Source organism: Ricinus communis, chromosome 2, assembly GCF_019578655.1.
Source record: "Ricinus communis isolate WT05 ecotype wild-type chromosome 2, ASM1957865v1, whole genome shotgun sequence".
NCBI lineage: Eukaryota > Viridiplantae > Streptophyta > Magnoliopsida > Malpighiales > Euphorbiaceae > Ricinus > Ricinus communis.
The window spans coordinates 7,457,022-7,477,425 of NC_063257.1; the positions used below are offsets into that span (position 1 = coordinate 7,457,022).

Below are 20,404 nucleotides of genomic sequence, written 5' to 3' on the forward strand. Positions count from 1 at the left end.
AACAGACCTTATTCATTTTCTTTTTCCTCATTCCAAACTCCAGTACATGCATATACATACACACACGCTGTCACCCTTATAAACCCTAAAATAGTTTGGTGACCAACCAATTAGGTTTATCTTATCAGATGATGCAGTAGTGTTAGTAGTAATAGTGGATTCCAGACCCTAACTCTTTCATAAACATTTCCATCCACATCGTAACTGATTCAGCAACTCTCTAGTCTCACGAAAAGGCCAAGTGGGTTTATAATTTTTGCTTTATTTTATTAGTTTTATATATAGGATACAGCCTTGGATGAAAGGAAACAACAAGAGCATATCATATCCTATACATATTGATTTTTATAAGTTGAGTTTTAAAAGTGTCTAGACAGATTTTCAATATCTGTCTTACTACGTGTTAAAATTGCTGACATGGCATTATATTGTTATTAATATAATTAAGATATAATTTAATATATCACTTTCTAAAATAAACAATAATTCTAATCTAAAAAGTTAAGATTTATTATTCTAAATCCTATTAACGGTAATAATAACTAGAGTATAATTTTTATTTTGAAGAGTAGAAAACATCTTGTTGACTTTCCAAATTATGTACATAGAATCTTTTCTTAAATAAGAAACTACAATTTTTACTTTTCAAAATAAAAAATATTAATAATAACAATAATTATGGAGCATCTGAATAAATTATTAATATATATATATATATTGGAAAATACTTAAATCTTTTATGTTTATATACAGTAATGGTTTATTGAATATTAGCCAAATATATAGTATTATGCAAGATGATTGTGATGGGGAACTATTTAACAAACTCATTTCCAAAACACAAAATATATCAGCAACACCTTTCTAAAAATTGAACAAATCTCAGTTATATATATACACATATAAATTAAAGAAAGAAAAGAATATTTTCACTAGAAGTTAAAACCATAACCATGCGATCTAACCTTAATACTATTAACATCAAGACTCACTTCCTTAAAGGGATTAATTTAAGACAAATGCCTCAATAGTTTTTCAAAAGACCCAACATATGCATGCTCGATCATACCAGAAAAGACAAGAAGCCACCAGAGTCCAGAACAAAGGATGGGATCTGGAAACATGCCAATTATGCAGAAACCGACCAGTTAGATCAGCAGCACGAATTTGGACAATGGTTTTGTGGGTTATTTAAGTACTACTTCAAGTACATCAATGATCCAAGATTTGCATTCTGAAACCAGTCCTGCAAGTGTTATTATATATGTCCGATTCTCCAAAATGTACCCTAACATTCGGACACACTCAGAACCAAGATCACAAGGCCAACTATACAGAACCGTGCCAATGTGCATCCATTAACATGTATGTACTTAGCTAGCTGGTTTATTTAGTTATACAGATCATTTTCCTACTAAAATAATGTTGGCTCTATACACATATATGTGTCACCTTATTATTATTATTATTTTTTTTTTTTACTATGTGGATTTATAATTTTTTTTTTACGTACATATTATTGGGAGTTGACAATGCATTATTTAAGTTAATGTTTGATTATAGTGTCAATTATTATCTTCTTTTAAAAAAAATAATTATGAAAGTCTACCCCTTTGCCTTAGCCCTCAAACTGTGCCTACAAGTAAGTGTGGTTATAATTTAATGACATTATCACTTGTTGTACAAGATTGTGAACTACTGAGAAAGTCAAAAAGGGTTTAGGGAATACAAAGATAATTGGAAGGGTCAACACGATTGAAGGGTGGTCGGTAGAGGTTTCAAGTATAAGTAAAATGAACGCGAAAATATATTACTTAAATATAGAAATTTGAGAGATAATTTACAATGATAAATTTATACATTACTATAGTTATATAAATAAGCATTGAATCTTTGTAATTAGATTCGTTTTAGTTATAAAGTTTTAATTTATTTATTTTAATTATTCGACAATTTTATTTGCATTTTAATTTTAATTATTTTTATAAATAAAAATTTAACACGTTATAATAAAAAAATAATTAAAAAGATATAAAATGTCAATCTCTCATTGACATTATAATTAAATTTAGTCAAAATCGAAAATAAATGATTGAAATGAATAAATTAAAATATTTTTAATAAAGATTAAACTAAATATATCATATACATTTGAGGAAAAAGAAAAAGGGTCGAGCTATTTCTACATTGTGGAAGAAATTAAAACATAAATGAATATAATGCACATGAAGGATGTGTTGTGAAACATAGCAAGAATTCAGACTCTTATTATCTGGCAAGTCAAAGATCAATCATAGATTATTTTTTGAGAAAGAGAAGCTATATATGTTTAGTATGTTACTAGTGATTAAGCTTATTAATTAGGTTCCATTTGATGAGAAATTAACTATCTCACTTAATGATATAGTTTCTTTTAAATACTATACATGTATCAAGGAGGCCATGCATTCAACGATCAAGATCTATGCAGTGAAGAGGTTAGAGGTGGGTCCGAGAACACTCCGAGACATCCACGTGGCATGAAGATTATGTGAATAAAAAAAAAACAAGGTGGGCATCACCTGAAAGAATCATAGAATGCTTGTGTTGTGGGTTAATTACCTAACTAATTACTAATTAATTAAGCAATTGACCTTAACCCTTGTGTGTGTTTTTGTTAAAAAGGTTGAAACAAATACAGAAGGACAATGTATGGCATCACCGTCCCACACACCTCAATTCTAACTCTAACGGCTACTTTATTAAAAGGGCAAGGAAAAATAAATAAATAAACTAAATAAAAGAAGTTGACATTCAAGAATTAAGTAGGGATGGCGGGAAGTGTTCACTATAAATAGACCCCACATCCACTTATCAACCATAACAGAAAAAGCTAACTTACCTAAGCTCTTTAAGAACCCTCTCTCTCACACCCTTCTGATTGTGTTTGTGCTTCCTGTCTCTTACATAGTTGATCCAATGGCAATTCCTGTGATTGATTTCTCTAAGGTGAATGGTTCCGGTGAGGAGAGAGTCAAGACAATGGCTCAGATAGCTAATGGGTGCGAGGAATGGGGATTTTTTCAGGTATATTCCTGAATCTAAGGCAGATCTATCATCTATATGCATGTTGGTATTAAAGAAAAGGTGTGTCCAGACATGGATTTTCATGACCATTTAGTTTCTAGCTAGTTCAGTCAGGTGTGCTATATAGGGTGTGTTCTGAAAGAGAACATGCATATGGTAGGCACATTGTCTTCAGATCATTTTAATTTCATATCATAATCTTCTTCAGTATATAGGGATATATAAAAAAGAACCAAGAAAGATAGAAAGAGCTTTAGTGTGATATTATATGTGTAATATCCATAGATTCTTATGTGTGCGTTATATGTTTTATGTTATGTGTTGCAGCTAGTGAACCATGGAATTCCAGAGGAGCTACTGGAGAGGGTGAAGAAGGTATGCTCAGAGTGCTATAAGCTGGACAGGGAGAAAAAATTCAAGAATTCGGAATTGGTGAAGAGATTGAATAATTTGGCAGAGAAGAAAGATGGTGAGAAACTGGAAAATGTGGACTGGGAAGATGTCTTCCTTCTCCTAGATGATAATGAGTGGCCATCAAAAACCCCTGGATTCAAGTAAGCATCTAGAATTATTACTTGGCATGACTGCCTAAATATACTACTAGCTTTACAAACAAAAAAAAAAAAAAATCATCTTAGTAAACTAAATATAGTTCTAAAGAACTTGTTTCATTTCTTTTTCATTTAAGATTAGCGGAAATATCTTTCACTTTAGCATGATCTATAGATCTTTCTAGGTCAAGAAACCTCAGGCTAGGTGTATAAAAGCAAATATATAGCGGAATATGATCTAAATTTCTCTATAAACATGACAGGGAAACCATGACTGAATACCGAGCTGAACTGAAGAGATTGGCTGAGAGGGTTATGGAAGTAATGGACGAGAACTTAGGCTTACCAAAAGGATATATCAAGAAGGCATTCAATGATGGAGAAGGAGACAGCGCCTTTTTTGGTACCAAGGTTAGCCATTACCCACCATGTCCTCATCCTGAGCTGGTAACTGGCCTTCGAGCTCACACAGATGCTGGGGGTGTCATCTTGCTATTCCAAGATGATGAGGTGGGAGGCCTTCAAATCCTCAAAGATGGGCAATGGATTGATGTCCAGCCAATGAAAAACACCATTGTCATAAACACTGGCGATCAGGTAGAGGTCCTAAGCAATGGCAAGTACAAGAGCACTTGGCACAGGGTTCTGCCTACCCAAGGGAATAGAAGGTCGATTGCTTCATTCTATAACCCCTCCTTTAGAGCTACCATAGCTCCTGCACCAGAGCTGGTGGAAAAAGATAACCAGGAGACGAACCAATCATACCCCAAATTTGTTTTCGGCGATTACATGTCTGTTTATGCTGAGCAGAAGTTCCTTCCGAAGGAACCTAGGTTCCAAGCTGTAAGGGCAGTGTAATTGATAACAAGGTGCAACTTCAATTTTAGAAGATGACGCCTTTTCTTTCCTTTGATTTTCCTTTTCTAGTTTATGGGTTTTAGTGACAAAACTGCCTTCTGGCATAAAGCTTCTTTCTCTCAGCTCTACATGCGTAGCGCAGGAGAGAAATGAAAGCTGATTATGGATGTGTTTTCTTTAGATTGGTTTTGTCTTTTCTTTCATGTGTTTTTTAAGGTTCCTATTGTACGATAGTTTCATATAAACTTTACTTCTCAGTAATTAAGAGAAGCTTCCTTTCTTTCTACCAGTAAACGTTCTCCATCTACCGGTCTAATCCTTTCTGCCCAAGGATTCTCCAGGAGAAAAATCAATTGATAGCAACCGAAGGTGACGAAGGTTGTTCTCAAAAAAAAAAAATCTACTTGGTTACCTAGTTCACTTTTAATACAGAGATCAAGGTTGTAAAAATGTCTGTTCAATAGTTGGGTAAACGATGAAGATAACAGGTGACACTATTGAAAGGTTTGGTGGTGGTGGTTATTATTGTTGACCTAACAAGCTGGCCAAGTAACGGACTTTGGCAGAAGAGGAGGGATCAATAAAGCTAGACAAAGCAAACACGCCTTCCCGTTCTATCAGAATCAAGTCTTATGTTCACAGTTTTCATCTAAATAAATCATACCACAAACTAGTAGGTTTACCATGCGCTCAGACCTGTAAATTATTGCTCACAGAAAGGAAGTAATCCTACTCTGAGGACTAGCAAGTTTCTATACTTATTCGAATATTCCTGCATGTATCATACTGATCTGGCAATAACCACATTGTCAAGAGAATTCAATGTACACCCTACTGTCATAGCATGCTCATTACTACTTTTTCTTCCATCCATGTCCAACTTGGAACCTTTTAACCTGCCTCTAGTTTTCAGCATTTAAAAAGTACCTAAAAGCCAAGCACAAAATGAGCTATATAAAATAATAAAACCATTTTGCCACGTATCTACCCGCCAGTATTCCTATATAGGTAGACCTCCCTCTTTCCCAGACATTCCTACATAATACGAATTACCCTATCATGCAGAAATAATTCTAAAAAAAAATAACAAACTTGTACAAGAAAACAAGCATTGATCAACCAAATTTAGATTTGGAAGTGCTGTAAGTTTATATATTTTATCATAAACAATTATATTGACGGTATATGTTATACAATCTATAATGCTTCAGAGGAGGAAAAAAAATGGCAAACCCTAACTTCACTTGGGAGCCTATGTTATGATGAACAGTATTTACTCATTGTTAGTATAATTTTCTGTGGTCTTTCTAATTTACAGTCTGTACAGTAATTTACACAAACCTCAGTCCTGAAACGAAAATGTACGCCTCTCTTTCACTATCAAAACCTTCAAAGAGCCTTCTGATCTAACCTTTCATTCCAGTTCAGGCAACGAATTAAGCTGCGAAACCAATCACCTGTTTGGTCAGATTTGTTGACTGTTGGAAGTGGGTGCTGGCTCATAGATATCCGGACTGAATCCCCTCTTGAGAGTTGCTGCCTTCTCTTGCCATCAAAAGAAACCCATGCATTACTTCGAGCATCATCTGGAATCTGTTCAATTTCAAACAAAAGATAATATCAGCTGTTTGAGAATACAACTATAATGAATATGATCACTAAGTCCAGGTCAAAGCCTTTAAATTACCTTTAATTCAAGCCTTGCAGAATCTGGAAGTATGACTGGCCTAAATGAAAGAGAGTGTGGACAGATTGGGGTAAATAGCATGCAAGGAACATTTGGATGCACCTGCATTCCAGTATATGATGCTTACCCATCAAAATAATTAGATGCAATAACTTCAGCATTCGCTTCAGAAGATCACTCTAGAGGAGATATTTCACGACATTTCAAGGAAAGACAAGACTTCTAGCTATTTTAAATAAGCCATTCCTTATTTTTTTTTTTTTCATAGGATATACTCATAGGTTATAAAATGTAATAATACACATTGAGAACTTGTAGAAATCATTATATCAACATCTTTTAATATAAAATAAAGGAAGCTTATCTTTGAACGGGTTTAATCTGCCCAACTCAAGTTTAAAGTACATACATATATGCATGTGTACTACTTATTTCCATGTCTAAAGCATTTTCATTTAACTTTTAAAATAAAATAAAATAAAATAAAACTATGGAAGAAAAAAGGGGGGAGAGAACTAATCAATTGTAAAAATTCCAGATTTAAGGGGTTAATAATAACATGAAAAGTACCAGGCCGAAACTGTTATGGGAGGCTTACCATGGAACCTCCGGCAGCTGTAGAGTAAGCAGTACTTCCTGTAGGTGTGGCCACTATGATTCCATCACCTTGCACCTAGAAGACAAGGTATTCATTATACAAAGCATGGAAATCTAAGAGAAGATATGAGAATTTCTTATGTGTTTTATCTATTTATAAACAAGTGAAATGCAGCATGAATAGCCATTTCTGAATCCTTCAACTAACTAGAATTCCAGTTGCAGTGACCTGAAGAACAAGTATAATTCTGCCCCTTAAACTCGAGGAGAAAGTTCCAAAATGTTTAAGAAAATGTCTTTTAGGATTTGAAACATATTACCTCACCTTGGTTATAAGTCGGTCATGTTCATAACATTCAATCTTAGAAAGATAAGGATTAGAACCCCGGTCAACAACCATCTCATTCAGGACATCAAACACTTTCCCAGGCACTGCTTTACCATTGCGAAAGATTTCACAGCGTAGGCGCATCCTAAGAGTTATATAAACACCATCGAGTGTGTTATTCCCATGGATGACCTGCCTAAGATCCTGCTTGTAGTCTTCAAACTGTATCAAGATAAAAGAAAAGCCAGGACTCAAGCAAATGATTATTCATGAGGCAATACATTTAAAGTAGATATGATGTGAACTCAGAGCTTACGTAATGAGAGGTGAGAAAACCAAGAGATCCGAGATTAAAGGATACAACCGGAGGAACGGCACCTCTAAATAAATTTGATGCATGGAGTATAACCCCATCTCCTCCCAAACATGCCACAAAATCAACCCTCTCATGAAGATCACTGCATCGAGGGCAACAAAATAATACACAGATTACCAGTGAGACATGACACGAGGAACACAATACATTTGCTCATTGGATCACAATTTATGTTACCTGGTGTCTTGACTGTAAAAGGTCTGAATAAATCCAAACCCTGGGATTCTAGCAAATATGTCGTGAACATCAGGTTCGACAAGAACATTCATCTTCTTCTGGTGATACAGGTACGAGGCAACCTGCACATTGGGTGCAGAAAATACAATTAGAATTAATAAATGGAAACAAATTGATCTCAGCAGTACTCACAGCCACCAATAAATAAATTAAGCATACATCCTTCAACGCAAATTAAAAAGGGTGCGATATCAACTCAACTACCTATCCCATGAGAACGTATCCCTTCCCTGAAAACAACACCCAGTAAGATAATGGATTGGTGGGATTGTTTGGTCCCACCAATAAATACATTAGAATTAATAAATGGAAACAAAATTATCTCAACAGTACTCGCAGCCACCAATAAATAAATTAATCATATATCCTTCAATGCAAATTAAAAAGGGCGGGATATCAACTTAACTACCTATCCCATGAGAACATATCCCTTCCCTGAAAATAAGACCCAGTAAGATCATGGATTGGCGGGATTGTTTGGTCCCTAATTTTAGAGTTCATGCACAAGACTCCGTGCACTCTACTAAACTAGTTCAAGGAATCAAAACCCCATAGCTAGAGGAAGTAGACTTATAAAATATGTATTAACAATCTTACAAAAATAAGAATGCACAAGCATAGAGATGGAGCTATTAATTTCTCCCCTTAAGGAAAAGGACAAAGTTATGGTGGTCAAGAAATCGACATTCATTCATCTCAAACTAAGTATTTATCTTCTAGTCCAGAAATTATTTCTTTATATCCCCTTCTTGAGATACCCATGGATACCTGAGTTGAGAAAACCCATATGGAAACTAGAAAGGTGAGGCCAAAGTGACCCTGATGACATTTGTTGATGAAATGAGGCAGAAGCCCAGTTTAAAGAGATTCATAAACAGTCAATCCTATGATTAGGATACGATCTGGTCGATTATAATGCTTTCCTATACCCAAAGTTTGATGCAATGAATGTTAGAAAATCTCATCGTAGAGTCAGGATCTAAAGCTGAGGGATTGATTCCAATTTTATATAAGCTGTCAAGGAATCCAGTCAAGGACTGTTGATAGCACAGAGTGACTATGCCTTTTTAACATTGGCCTAAGTTCCCTCCTCTCTCTAAAACTTAGGCCAGTGCGGAGAAGGATTATATTACATACAGAAAAACTGGAGTTGGGCATGCACTATTAAGTCTGATAATTGGAATTCACATATTGGCTATCAAACACAGCAACAATAAAGAAAAAATAATATCCGCAGACTTCTTAAGATAAGGGAGAACTATTTTAGCAACTATTGAGACTTTTCCATAATACCTCTTTAGCTTCTTCCATTAGTTCTTGCCCCAGCTTCTTCAACAATAATACAGTCTTTGGTGTTGATTTCCACATAAGCATCTGTTGCTGGGTACTAGGATGAGTGAAGGCCAAGGAAGATTCAGTGACCTTTTCTCTGGTACAAGAAAATCCATCTGTTCGCACTAGAAACATTTCTGCTTTCCTTCTTGACTGCACTCTTACAACACCAGTTGCAGAAGCACACATGTCTCCTTCAATTGAGCCCAACTCATCATCGCTGAAGCCTAATGAGGCTGCTCCATTTTTTGTATGAACTTCCCCAGAAGATGTTGGTGTAACATGATTCTTTAAGCTGTCACTCACAGTGGTACTGACATTAATATCAAGAACAGAATTTCTCTTGACTTCACTATATGCATTTGAACTTGAACCAACAGATGTAAAAATACTGCCGTCTAGACGCTTCTGACCATCAATAGATGAGGTCTGAAGTTTTGGAGATGAATTTTTACTACTAGCTGATTCATTGGGTCTTTTCTTCTCCACAAGCCGTGGCATGGATTCAATGTCCATAATCTCACTTGCCTGTACAATCCTACCATGTGTGTCTTTTGGAAAAGGTGGCTTTTTGAACTTACCAAACCGATAGTTAGAGTAAGTGGAAGGTGATATTCTCTTAGTCCTAAAAAACCTGGACATCTCTGCTTTTGAGAAGATATTAAAGGGAGGACTTTGACCCTTGAGAGGGTCAGTTTCACTGTAGATGTTTGTTGAGGATCTTTCCTCACTAACTGCTTCTACAGATGTTGAACCCTGAAGAGAAACAAGGCCATTGTAAGCCTCATCATTGCTTTGGCCTCTTTCATTCTTAGGTTGAGAGACAACATCATGAGATGCTCCATTTGAACCATGAATTTTATCCAAAGCCACTTCCAGCGATCCATTTTTCTGTTCTAGGAGGGGCTCCTCATCCATGACAGAAAGTGCCAGTAAATCTCTGGTTTCATTTGTATCCTGTGGTAAGATATCACTTGGAATGAAAAGCTGGGAGACACTGCGAGTCATGTACTGCCTCCATCTGGAGATCATTGCAGAAGTTCTCCATGCTCCTTCCTTACTATGAAGATAGATGGGCTTTTTGGTGCTATCTGAAACTAAAGATGCAAACTTCACAACCTGGTCCACTGAAGGTGCTGTCCTAGCTTCAACAGGAATTTTAATCAATTCAACTTTCCCAGACAAAATAGCAACATCTACAGCCTCTTGATAAAAGTTATCCTTTATAGTTTCCGCTCTAAGATCTATGATAGTCTTGAATCCTTTCTCTAGTAACCAATTCAAGCTTTCCTCAGTAACCTGACCACCCTTCCAAAATGCTGCTTCAGAATTTCTGGATGCTATTTCTTCTTTGGAAGTGGAAAAATAAACAGGACTCCAATTTGCAAATAGTGTATAACAAGGGTAATCTTCGCAGCGGGGAAAGCCAGAATCGTAGCAAACATTTTTCAGTCTCTGCAGTTTCCTCCACACATCCAAACTTCTGTCATCATCAGATGTCAAATAGTTTTCAAGAGCAACATGCAAACTTTCGCAACACCTTTTCATCTCACTCCTAAAAGTAGCAAGTGGTGGAAGCTTATCCTCCATCATGCTTACATCCGAGACACGAAATGCATTCATCATAGAAGATCTTCCAGAAAGAACATCCTCTCTTCCTTTGTTCAAAAGCGATAGCATACAACCAAGAACAGACACTATTTTATCTTCTAAAACTGGTTTTTCCTCAGCCGTGAAGTCATACGAAACACTACATTCCCCAGTTACTGGATTGCATAATGTGTCCATTAATGCAGCATGAAGCCGTTCAGCTGCTCTAAAAATTCTACAGTATGCTTCAACTTCGGCAATGTCCCCAGGTACTGGACCAATCCAAGGTAACTGTGATTGATCATGAGGCTGGATAATCTTCCAATCAGAATAAACAAAAGTCAGTTTAATCAAAATTAAATTGAAATGAAGACGCCTCAATATACTATTATAATTGTGAATAGTTCTAATAATTCAAAGGCTATACTTCAACTTTGCCCCCACATTTTCACTCTATTTTTCTAAAAATCAAAATACCCTTAATTCGGAAGTACAGGAAAAGAAGAGAATGAAAAAAATCGCAGATTTAACTATCAAATATTAGTATGAAGTCCAGTTCAGCGAGGCATTTCATCAAACAGCAAGCAATCAAAGAAATAGCGAAAGAGAGTAAATAATAATGATAATAACCTGAGAATCCAAATCCAGATTATGAGAAAAAGCCCTTGACAACTCAGCACTCGCAACAAATTTAAGCTTTCTCCTAAGCACTTCCTCTTTCTGCTGCTGAAATCCAAACCCAAAACCCAGTAACTTAGCTTCTCTATTAAGCTTGTAAGAGCATAGACAGGGTAATATTCCGGTGACCGGTGATAACCGATACATTTTATCGAGGATGGACACGTGGCAAAAGAAGAGACATGCCACCATATGGAATTAAATTTTTAATAATATATGGGCCGGTAAAAAAATATGAAAAAAAAATAAAAATAAAAATAAAAGAAGAAAGAATTGAGTATTTCTTTAGAAGGGTACTGTGTTTGGATGATGAGAAAGTGATGTTTTTCTTCAATAAGAAATGTCAGTGTTGTGTGGATAATATCGTTAGGAAAATGGCGGGTGGTGGAGTGTACAATTATTGGAACTTTGAAGGGAGGATATAATTGGTGCTTCTTGTGGTGTTGGGTTTTCTTGGCTCATTTCTACTTTTTTTTCTTTTCTTTATCTTTTATATTCTCTTTCAAAATTTATACTGTTTTTGATTTTCTGATCTGGTTCCATTGATGTGATTGTGAGGTTTATTTTCATGTGGTGTGGTGTACACGCGCGTTAGCGTGAGCTTTGTTTCTCGAATTCTCTATATTTTTGTTTGTTTTCCTTAAAAGTAAGAAAATGAATGAAGATATAAAAAAAAAAAGGTTTTATCATACATACATATTATAAATACATTTTCTGTTCAACCAGAAAACCTTTCATTCGTACACATTCAAGAAGCAAGACGCACCCATAGGCTTAGTAGGCTTTGTATTTAAGATCTTAAATCCTGCTAGTTTCTGCAATCATTTTTGTTTTATTATGTATAAATCTTTACTAATAATTACTAAGTTTAATTTTATTTTTTAAGTTTAATTTTATTTTTATGGTATTACTCATTCAGAACAGTAGATTTGGATTAAGATGGTCAACTAAAGAATATCAGCAATCAAACTAAACCCATAACAAACATCATTTCATAGTGAAGCTGCTTCAGTAATGTTGGCATGTTTTCAATTCACCTGCTTCCCGCCCATTACAATTTCATAATCTACGTGAGTAGTTGATATTTAGATGGAGTGTGTAAGTTGCACTTTTATGTTTGGTATTTTCATATTTTCTAGAGAAAATGTTGGTTTTCCAATTTAGGATCATCTTATTTTGGTCTGTGCTTGGAGAAGTTGGTTGTAACTTGTAATCTTCTCAAATGCAAAACGGCTTGCGATTATCTGAATCAATACAGTATTCTCATATTGGGTTCATATTATTTTGATTTGTGCTAGCAGAATGTTGAAATCTCAAATGCAAAATCACTTGTGACCATCTGAACCAATAAATTACAGTGTACTTAAAGAGTATATATAATACATGAAATGGCTTTCACAACCTGTAAGATGTTCTTTAACAAGCTGCATACATGGGATAGTAATTGGTAAGCGACTCTGAAGAACTAGGGTATTGATTACAGTTGCCATCTCACCCTTATCTGCTATTTACTGTCCATCCTCCCCAGGATGATACTTAAATTAATGCAGGTCAAAAGACACTTTACCTTGATTGGCAAAATCCTATATTTGCATCAAAGTTTCATCTCAATAAATGTATTCTGTCTACTGTCGCACAAGTTTCACTTATGCAGGGAGTTGTCCTATTGCTTCACGCCATGCTACTCCGGGTTCGAACCCTGTCTATAATCATTTGCCTGCCTGACAAATCTTCTTCATATAGAACAACCTGCTTTGACAACATCAATCACTATCATCAGAATGAAATTCATCCACCTAAAGGCAATGCACTGCATAGAACATATAACAACCAACTAGCCAATCGAAGCTTTAACCATCTAACCAGTCAGTGCTTTAATAATGCATGCAGCTAACTATAATTACAAATGAGTATGAGCACGAACCTGAGACTCCGTTTGAGTTTCAGTGAAATTATCATACACTCCTCTGTTTACTTCTCTAGAAGGATTGGATAAATCATCTCTTTTCCCAGTTCTGAAAAAACATAAGCATAATATAGAAGTCAAATGGAATATACAAGAGAGAGAGAGAGAGAGAGAGAGAGAGAAAAGACAACCCTAAATGGAAGATAACTAACAAATTGTTAATATCTTAATTAGAATGCTCAGTTAAATTGTTGTTTACAAGTTTGCGAAGCTCAATATAATGGATGATTAACTAAGTTTTGGTAAATGTAGAATAAAGCAGGGAATCATGCTATCATCAAATTGCAGGAATAAATTTACTGAAAAGCTACTTCCGAAACAAATCCAACACTTGAGTGATCATTTGAACAAATCAGATTCATGCAAAATTGCAAATATCAATGCTTGACATAAATAACAAGGCTACCTATTTAACCAGTGGTTGGGTACTCCAATGACAGAGTGAGAGCCCCCGTGGTCCTCACCAAGTATTGGATCAGATGGATATAGCTGTTCTATCGTCAGGGATTCAACAGAAGCAAACATCGAATATCTAATATGAAAAAGAAAACCAGAAAAAGGATACATTTTTATCACACTCACTCTTCCCCAGCGACTTCTGATCATGAATCTATAAGAAAATCAGGTGCATGTATTAGTCAATAAACTAAATATCAAAGAGCAACTGAAAATCATCTATAAGTTAACCTTGCTCGTCTGCTCCAACAAGTCCTCAATAGCAGCAGCAACATCTGGTACACCATGAGAAGACCCTGCCGTATCTTTTGAGTCATTGCCTCTAGTGGAATTAATAGTGTAAACGGGGTCATCTAAATGGAAACTAAGCTGTGCCTCCTGATCATCACTTTTCAAAAGCCTTGCCTTTTTAGAGTACTTCGTAGATTTTTGGGCATCTTCCCCAAAGCTAAAAATTCCAATACTGCCAGTTTGAGTTGGTGCGCTTCTCAGGTCCCGTGACTGGCTTATTAATTGAGATGGATTTTCTCCAGATATCATTCGAGCAGCTTGAGTAGGAAACTGGCTCACAGTGCATAATCCTGCTTCTTGGTCTTGAGAAGTAACTTCTTTTGGACGAAATCGATCCAGTGCAACAACTTCATTCTGCAAAATTGTGCAGATTTTTCACCAATGTTTTCTGAGGTCAAAGCTAATGATTGTACGCAAAAAGACATACACACTCACACTCACACAGAAACTCACAGAAGATTGGAAAAAGCATACCTGCCTAACACATTCATAAATCCACTCAGATGTAATAGAGCATATGCCCCACTTACAAGCAGCCTCATATTTTGGTCCATTGGTAAACTTGCATAACAGGTGGGTGACCTTTCTAGTAAGCTTCTCCACAAACTTAGCCCCAAGAACAAAGCACAAATTTCTTAATAATAATCTATCTTTCTCCTCATACTGTGAAATGCAAAACCGGAAGTTTTCAAAACCAGGCAAAGGAATCTGGCAGGGTAATGGAGAATATATAATATGGCCACCAACATCCAGCAAGCTTTCATCCTTCAATAAGAGTAATATTTATTAGCAATTTTTTGAAAACTGGATTAGCAGATATTTATACATACAAAATAACCATTTAACAGAAACTATCAATTAAAAGAGGTACGCGAGCTGAAGATAGAAATAGAAAGAACAGAGAGCAGCTGCAGCCTTTGCAGCAGCAACGTGCACAAGAATGGATCATTCTACCTCAGTTATTAAACTTGAGTAATCAAAACGTTACTTAAGATGATGGTAAAAAGTATGCCATGCATGATTGCAAGTTGTAAAAAAGGCTTAAACACTAACTAGGTATAAAAGTTATAAACTTATAACTTGATCAGGAAAACATATCTGATGCAAACCTAAAGAGTCTTCCTAGGAGATCTTAAAATGCAAACTGAAGTTCCCATGATCGCTCCTTCTATAAAAATAAAGGTTGAAAAAGTCAATGAAGTATTACCTCTAAACAAGACCGGACCCAGTGACTGGATACATAAGTAGTTTGGGAACCACCCATGCACCTTGGTATCGTGCCATGGCATTCAATAGTGAAGTTCACATTCTTTTTGGTGTGATCTTCCACCATCTTCCCTCCCCCTTGACTCACCCACTCAATAATTTCAGCTCTCTGTCAGGAAAAAGGATAAACCAAGACAACAACTGAGTATAATTGTGAGAAACTGCATGGAAAATTTTAGAAACTGAGATTGCATTCTTGTAGCACAAAACCATACTAGAAAACAAGAAATACAGCATGCTTAAACAGACTAAAATACACCATTAAAGCTGAGAGGCATAAGAGGAGTCATTTCGACGCATCAATATCCAGCATCTACACGTAGAAAGTCACAGCAACATAAAATATTAATTTTGACTACTTACCCTATCTGCAGGAAAGGAATTTGAAAAGCAAAATATTTTCCCCTTAAAAACAGTTAATGGCTTCTGGTTTTGACAGCTGGAATTAGGCTGTGTCTTCTTTCCACTCTTCTTTTCATCATTAACAATGGAAAATATGTTCTGCTGGGACTGTCTCACAGTCGCTTCCAGAGATATGCTCCTACTCATGTAGATTTCTGGTTTCTCTTCTCTGCTATTCTCCAATGACGATGTTTTCCCATTGCCAAAGTTTGCACTTCCAAGTAACTGATCAGAATGAATACTCGAAAAGGCACTGGCGACTTTACCTTGATTCATACCAACTACAGCTCCTTTAATGGAGCTCATAGAATCTATGTTATCAGAACAAAGAGTAAAGAGAAAAAATCAGCAGGCATGACAAAATTCTTAAACGATGAAAATATAAATCAATAAAATGAAAAAAATAAGAAACAAGACCATCACAAGAAATCTGTAGCACAAATACAAGGAGATAAAGCAGTCAAAAGAGCAACTGGAAGATAATCATCAAAAAGTAATTAGAAACACCTTTAGGAAGAAGTAGATCATAGGCAAGATGCTGCCTGATAACAGGAACTTCTTTCTTTTGACGATCACAATCTTCCAGCCAGGTAGGTCTAACCACATCAATGACACCCAAAGCGGCAAGGCCCCTCAGCTCCTTTTTTTCACTACAAGAACATATAAGCATGGCTTTAATCCAGAATCAGCAAATTGAGTAAAATAATTCATCAAGTTCACTAAGCCTACTGGAGAGATGGAGAGATTAACCAACACGTGTTAAGGAATTGCTGACAAGCATCTACATAGATGAGCATAATAGAAAATAACCAAGAAAAGCATTATTAAATTTGGTAATGCATAAATTAGAGAAGACTTACACCTCCGTTGGAGCTCCGACTACAATGTGTGTCAATTTATCATTGAAAGACAAATAACGGGAACCCCCACCTCTACGCACCATATTCACTAATTTACGTAATTCAGAAGCTTCAAAACCAACAAGTGATATTCTACACTCTGACAAGTATAAATCACTGTCTTCAGATTGAGAGTCATTGGCAACACAACCATCCAGGTTTGTTTCATTGGTGGGGTGCACTGCAGGCACTTCATTATCCCACTCTTTCACAGAGACAGGAGGATCAGAAAACATAGAAGACATGTTCTGTGAGAGAGTAGGTTCCAGATCAAGATCAGAAACCCCTGCACCAGGTAAACCTGGCAAATTAGACTCTGCAGGTGCTGCAGATGGCACAGATATTGAATTTCCAATAATATGCTGTGCCATTGAGGAACTCTTTTTAATGGAAGATGCAGAACCACCCTGAACAGGATAGGACTCCTCATTAAGACATGCTATTCATCAAAGATAAGTTCAATGTCAGCTACAACTCGTAAAATGTCTAAAATCCTTTAGGGATGAAGAATTAGAGCTAAGATATTTTAAGCATGTGTATTGGAATACATAGAATACCACTATGTAAAAGCATACCTCTCCTAGCAACAGACTGATCAAACCATTTTCGCATTACAATATGAATGTGGCCCCACCTTTGAGCAACCTTGTACTTGTCACCTTCAGGAGCTTACGAGCAGTCAATAAAACAAAGGCATCCATCCTTAATCAGTTCTTTGGAAACCTTATAAAACTTTTGAGGAAGTGCAGAGAAGAAATTTGCAGGAAAATAGTTGAAGTTTAAGAGCTTAATTATCTGTCACCTCAAGGCACAAAAGAAGCGGAAGTAGCTTAAGCATTTCAGCATTAGATAATATTACAATTTCCACATGCAACAGTTACAAAGGCAACAGATAAATGTTGTTAACAGATTCGAGACACAATATGCGTCAAGCTTGGATGACTTTGGTTACTAAGGAAACCTGCATATGCATTCACCTATAGCTAGTATATTTTCTTTTCTTCAAAGAAGTCATAAAATTTTGAACAGAAATCCAATAGAAAACAAGAAAGACTATATGCTCTAAAAAAAGAATTACACCACAGTTAATCATGGATGGCTATAATTTATGCAATGATCCACATATCTCAAAAGATTTGTTACTTCTACAAAAAGAATTAATAAAAGGGCAAAGGGAAAGGTGATAAAGATTAATGTAAAAGTTGAGGCACATGTTCAGAGAGAGGTTGACATTGCAAAATCCCAATCGGGAGCATATGCATTTCTTAAGGAATATAAAAAGGATATATCGCAAATCAAATGTGTGCATTTCTTCGTCAGCTCGGCAGAATATTTCCCACCATTTTGTGCAATGGTTTTTTCAATCTCTTTCCGCTCATCTGAAAGCACCCAGCAAATCGGCATTAGAAACAGAAATAGATGATTAAGAGCGACGACAAGAGATACCTTATATATTAACCTGCAGGTATTCTGGTAACACATATCATTAATCCAGAAAATGGAAGAACCCTATATGACTCTTGAGGAACAACACGATGCTCATTCCAGCACTGATATAACCAGTTGCAAGTGACAACTGGTTTCTTCAGAATATTTAGAGCCCACTGCATACGAGGACACAACAAACAGTTTTAAAATCTGGTACTTATTCATCAAAGTACTAATAGAAAATATCCCATATCTCCACAGCAAGGACATTAAGCTTCAAGCATCATAAAGCAGATTGGTGCAGTGGTAAGAGGTTTATACTTCCAAGTCCCAAAGGTATCTGCAGGAGCCCAAACCTTGCGGATGGGCCACCTTGTGCAAAGAAAATTAGATTCTCAAAATGCGCTGGCTAATAAACGTTATCTTATGACAACAGGGAATAGTACTTCCGCTGGAATTAGATCATAAAGTAATCTCTTGACATAGAAAGTAGCAAGTCCTCTACCCGCATAAGCTTACTTGAGCATTAATGAAATCAGCTGGTGCATTTATAAAATCAAAATTAATTCAGCAAACTAAACTACCTAGAGTAAACCAAGCTCAGCAAGGTGCAACAGTTATCATTTATAAATCCAAGACATACAAGTAAATTTCGCCCATAACACTCTAAGCAAAGTTGGGCATATTAGCACACACATGCATTCAACATGGGGTAGGAAAAGAGAAATCAAGCAGGAAGCTAAGTGGATTACTCATTGACAATACAAATACTCTAGAACGAATTGACCATCTTCAAGTGTCATATCAAACCTTGTATTTTGCAGCCAAAACATTCTTTACAATGACAAAACTAACGTCCAAAGATGTTTTAGTATGCAACTGTCCCCCCATTGCCGTTACCAACTTTTCTATCTTAACCTGTTTCACAATTATAGGCATTGGAAAAAGTCAATGAAGTCAATAACTGCAAGCTTAGCTCTTTAAATAGTAAACTTAGTGAACTCTTTGTATCTGCATATGTGCGTATAATATGTATATATAGACCCAATTAGAACAAGGTTTCTCATAATGAAGCTAAAAGAAGAAGACACATAGAAAGAGAAAGACTAGAATCAGAACCTTTTCATCAATGTCAAAGCCAGATGCAAGAACTTTAACACCATCCATTGCAAGGCAACAAGTGAAACCTTGTTTAGGCAATGTCCTGTGTTCTTTTGCACATGAAAGCACACACTGAGGACCTGCCCAGCCATTACATGAGACCGCAATTATTAAAAATATAATAATAATAATAACATCATTGATCTTGAACATAAAGGCATTGTTTAAGACAAAAAATGTGCAAAATTCCAATTGACGAGTCCTTGCAAAATCTTGTAATTTTGATATAATTTCTTTCTTTCAAAATACCTTCCGAAATAACTGAATTCTAGCAAGTATGAGGTTTCCAAACATGAGAATTGCGTAGATGAGATCTTGCATTTTCAAACTTTCCAAACAAAGTGAAGTTGAATTATATATATATTGAATTTCAATCAGGTTAATCTCGAAACTATCACAACCTATGATAAAAAAGATAAAAATAAAAATGAAATTCGAGTAAAAAATGTTTTAAGAAAAAGTACCTAGTAAATTACATCCCTTAGCTCTAAGATCCTCGAATTTCTCCTGAAAAAGATAAAAAAGAAAAGAAAAAGATGAATAAAAAAAATAAAAAGCAAAAATGAAGAGAAACGAAAGTGGAAATGGCGGGAAGTGTTAGCAATTACGTGATCAGGAGAGGAGATGATATGGTAATCGTTAGGGCCATTGCGAGAAGGATCGCAACAGAGAAGTACTTGGGCGCCGTTGAGTCTGAGAGCATCGAGAAGGGCGTCGAAGACTTCCGGCGGCACAAGATTTCGCGACATGAACACGTTAGCTCCTCTGAATGTTTTCGTATTCAACATCTTTTACTGCTTCAGTTTCTTTTCTTTTTGTTATTATTAATATTGGGAATAGAGTGGATTTGCAGTCTGAGTTGAGTGAGTGAGTGAGTCTAGGTTGTTTTTGAATTGAGAGGAGATATTGGGGGATTTAATTTTTTGTAATAAAAATTGGGGAAACAGAAAAAGAAAACGCGCCAAGGCATCAACGGGCATCGATTCTAAAGCTACGACATCGTTTGATAAGGGATGGCTGTAATCATAAACGACATTGCCGTTTTCTTGTGGGATATAATGGAACAGGAATAATGACATTGAGATTGAAACTTTCAATTTGTCTATTTTATGATAGGAATTTTCTTCTTTTTTTCCTTTTTATTTTTCATCCATTGCAACCCTCACCTCTCTCATTTTGCCTTTTAAGGGCAGCACTCTGGATTTAGCTATACTAGTTTTATAACATATTAATGT

General features: G+C 35.9%; 3 protein-coding genes across 3 annotated transcripts; 1 reads left to right on the forward strand and 2 right to left on the reverse strand.

Annotated features, from left to right (window-relative positions):
• Positions 1–2,829: 2,829 nt before the first annotated feature.
• Positions 2,830–4,764, forward strand: LOC8270983 (1-aminocyclopropane-1-carboxylate oxidase 5). The gene is made up of 3 exons (XM_002520267.4): positions 2,830–3,066; positions 3,394–3,620; positions 3,881–4,764. The coding sequence occupies exons 1-3, from the start codon at positions 2,959–2,961 to the stop codon at positions 4,473–4,475; spliced, it is 930 nt and encodes a 309-aa protein (XP_002520313.1). The 5' UTR covers positions 2,830–2,958; the 3' UTR covers positions 4,476–4,764.
• An 849-nt stretch (positions 4,765–5,613) lies between these two features.
• On the reverse strand, positions 5,614–11,953 carry LOC8270982 (NAD kinase 2, chloroplastic). The gene is made up of 8 exons (XM_002520266.4): positions 11,253–11,953; positions 8,994–10,940; positions 7,641–7,762; positions 7,404–7,545; positions 7,085–7,309; positions 6,761–6,835; positions 6,163–6,264; positions 5,614–6,068 (listed from the first exon to the last, which is right to left on the reverse strand). Exons 1-8 carry the CDS (start codon positions 11,490–11,492, stop codon positions 5,865–5,867), a joined length of 3,057 nt encoding a protein of 1,018 aa, XP_002520312.2. The 5' UTR covers positions 11,493–11,953; the 3' UTR covers positions 5,614–5,864.
• Positions 11,954–12,605: 652 nt separating this feature from the next.
• Positions 12,606–20,386, reverse strand: LOC8270981 (DNA topoisomerase 2-binding protein 1-A). Its single transcript, XM_015719929.3, has 17 exons — positions 19,778–20,386; positions 19,634–19,676; positions 19,128–19,249; positions 18,819–18,926; positions 18,040–18,184; positions 17,868–17,959; positions 17,156–17,249; positions 16,542–17,019; positions 16,189–16,331; positions 15,643–15,992; positions 15,221–15,388; positions 14,488–14,778; positions 13,954–14,367; positions 13,832–13,876; positions 13,673–13,755; positions 13,225–13,315; positions 12,606–13,049 (listed from the first exon to the last, which is right to left on the reverse strand). Exons 1-17 carry the CDS (start codon positions 19,955–19,957, stop codon positions 12,972–12,974), a joined length of 2,925 nt encoding a protein of 974 aa, XP_015575415.1. The 5' UTR covers positions 19,958–20,386; the 3' UTR covers positions 12,606–12,971.
• Between the last annotated feature and the right edge of the window lie 18 nt (positions 20,387–20,404).

Excerpts from the sequence above, each read along its gene's own strand:
- LOC8270983 (XM_002520267.4), top strand. The coding sequence starts at position 2,959 with ATGGCAATTCCTGTGATTGATTTCTCTAAGGTGAATGGTTCCGGTGAG. Across the intron at positions 3,067-3,393 it reads AGGAATGGGGATTTTTTCAG|CTAGTGAACCATGGAATTCC; the intron begins GTATATTCCTGA and ends TATGTGTTGCAG. Across the intron at positions 3,621-3,880 it reads TCAAAAACCCCTGGATTCAA|GGAAACCATGACTGAATACC; the intron begins GTAAGCATCTAG and ends TAAACATGACAG.
- LOC8270981 (XM_015719929.3), bottom strand. The coding sequence starts at position 19,957 with ATGTTGAATACGAAAACATTCAGAGGAGCTAACGTGTTCATGTCGCGA. Across the intron at positions 16,332-16,541 it reads GTCGGAGCTCCAACGGAGGT|TGAAAAAAAGGAGCTGAGGG; the intron begins GTAAGTCTTCTC and ends ATGTTCTTGTAG. Across the intron at positions 13,756-13,831 it reads AGAGTGAGTGTGATAAAAAT|CTATATCCATCTGATCCAAT; the intron begins GTATCCTTTTTC and ends ACGATAGAACAG.
- LOC8270982 (XM_002520266.4), bottom strand. The coding sequence starts at position 11,492 with ATGGTGGCATGTCTCTTCTTTTGCCACGTGTCCATCCTCGATAAAATG. Across the intron at positions 6,265-6,760 it reads CAGCTGCCGGAGGTTCCATG|GTGCATCCAAATGTTCCTTG; the intron begins GTAAGCCTCCCA and ends ACTGGAATGCAG. Across the intron at positions 6,069-6,162 it reads CTGCAAGGCTTGAATTAAAG|ATTCCAGATGATGCTCGAAG; the intron begins GTAATTTAAAGG and ends GAAATTGAACAG.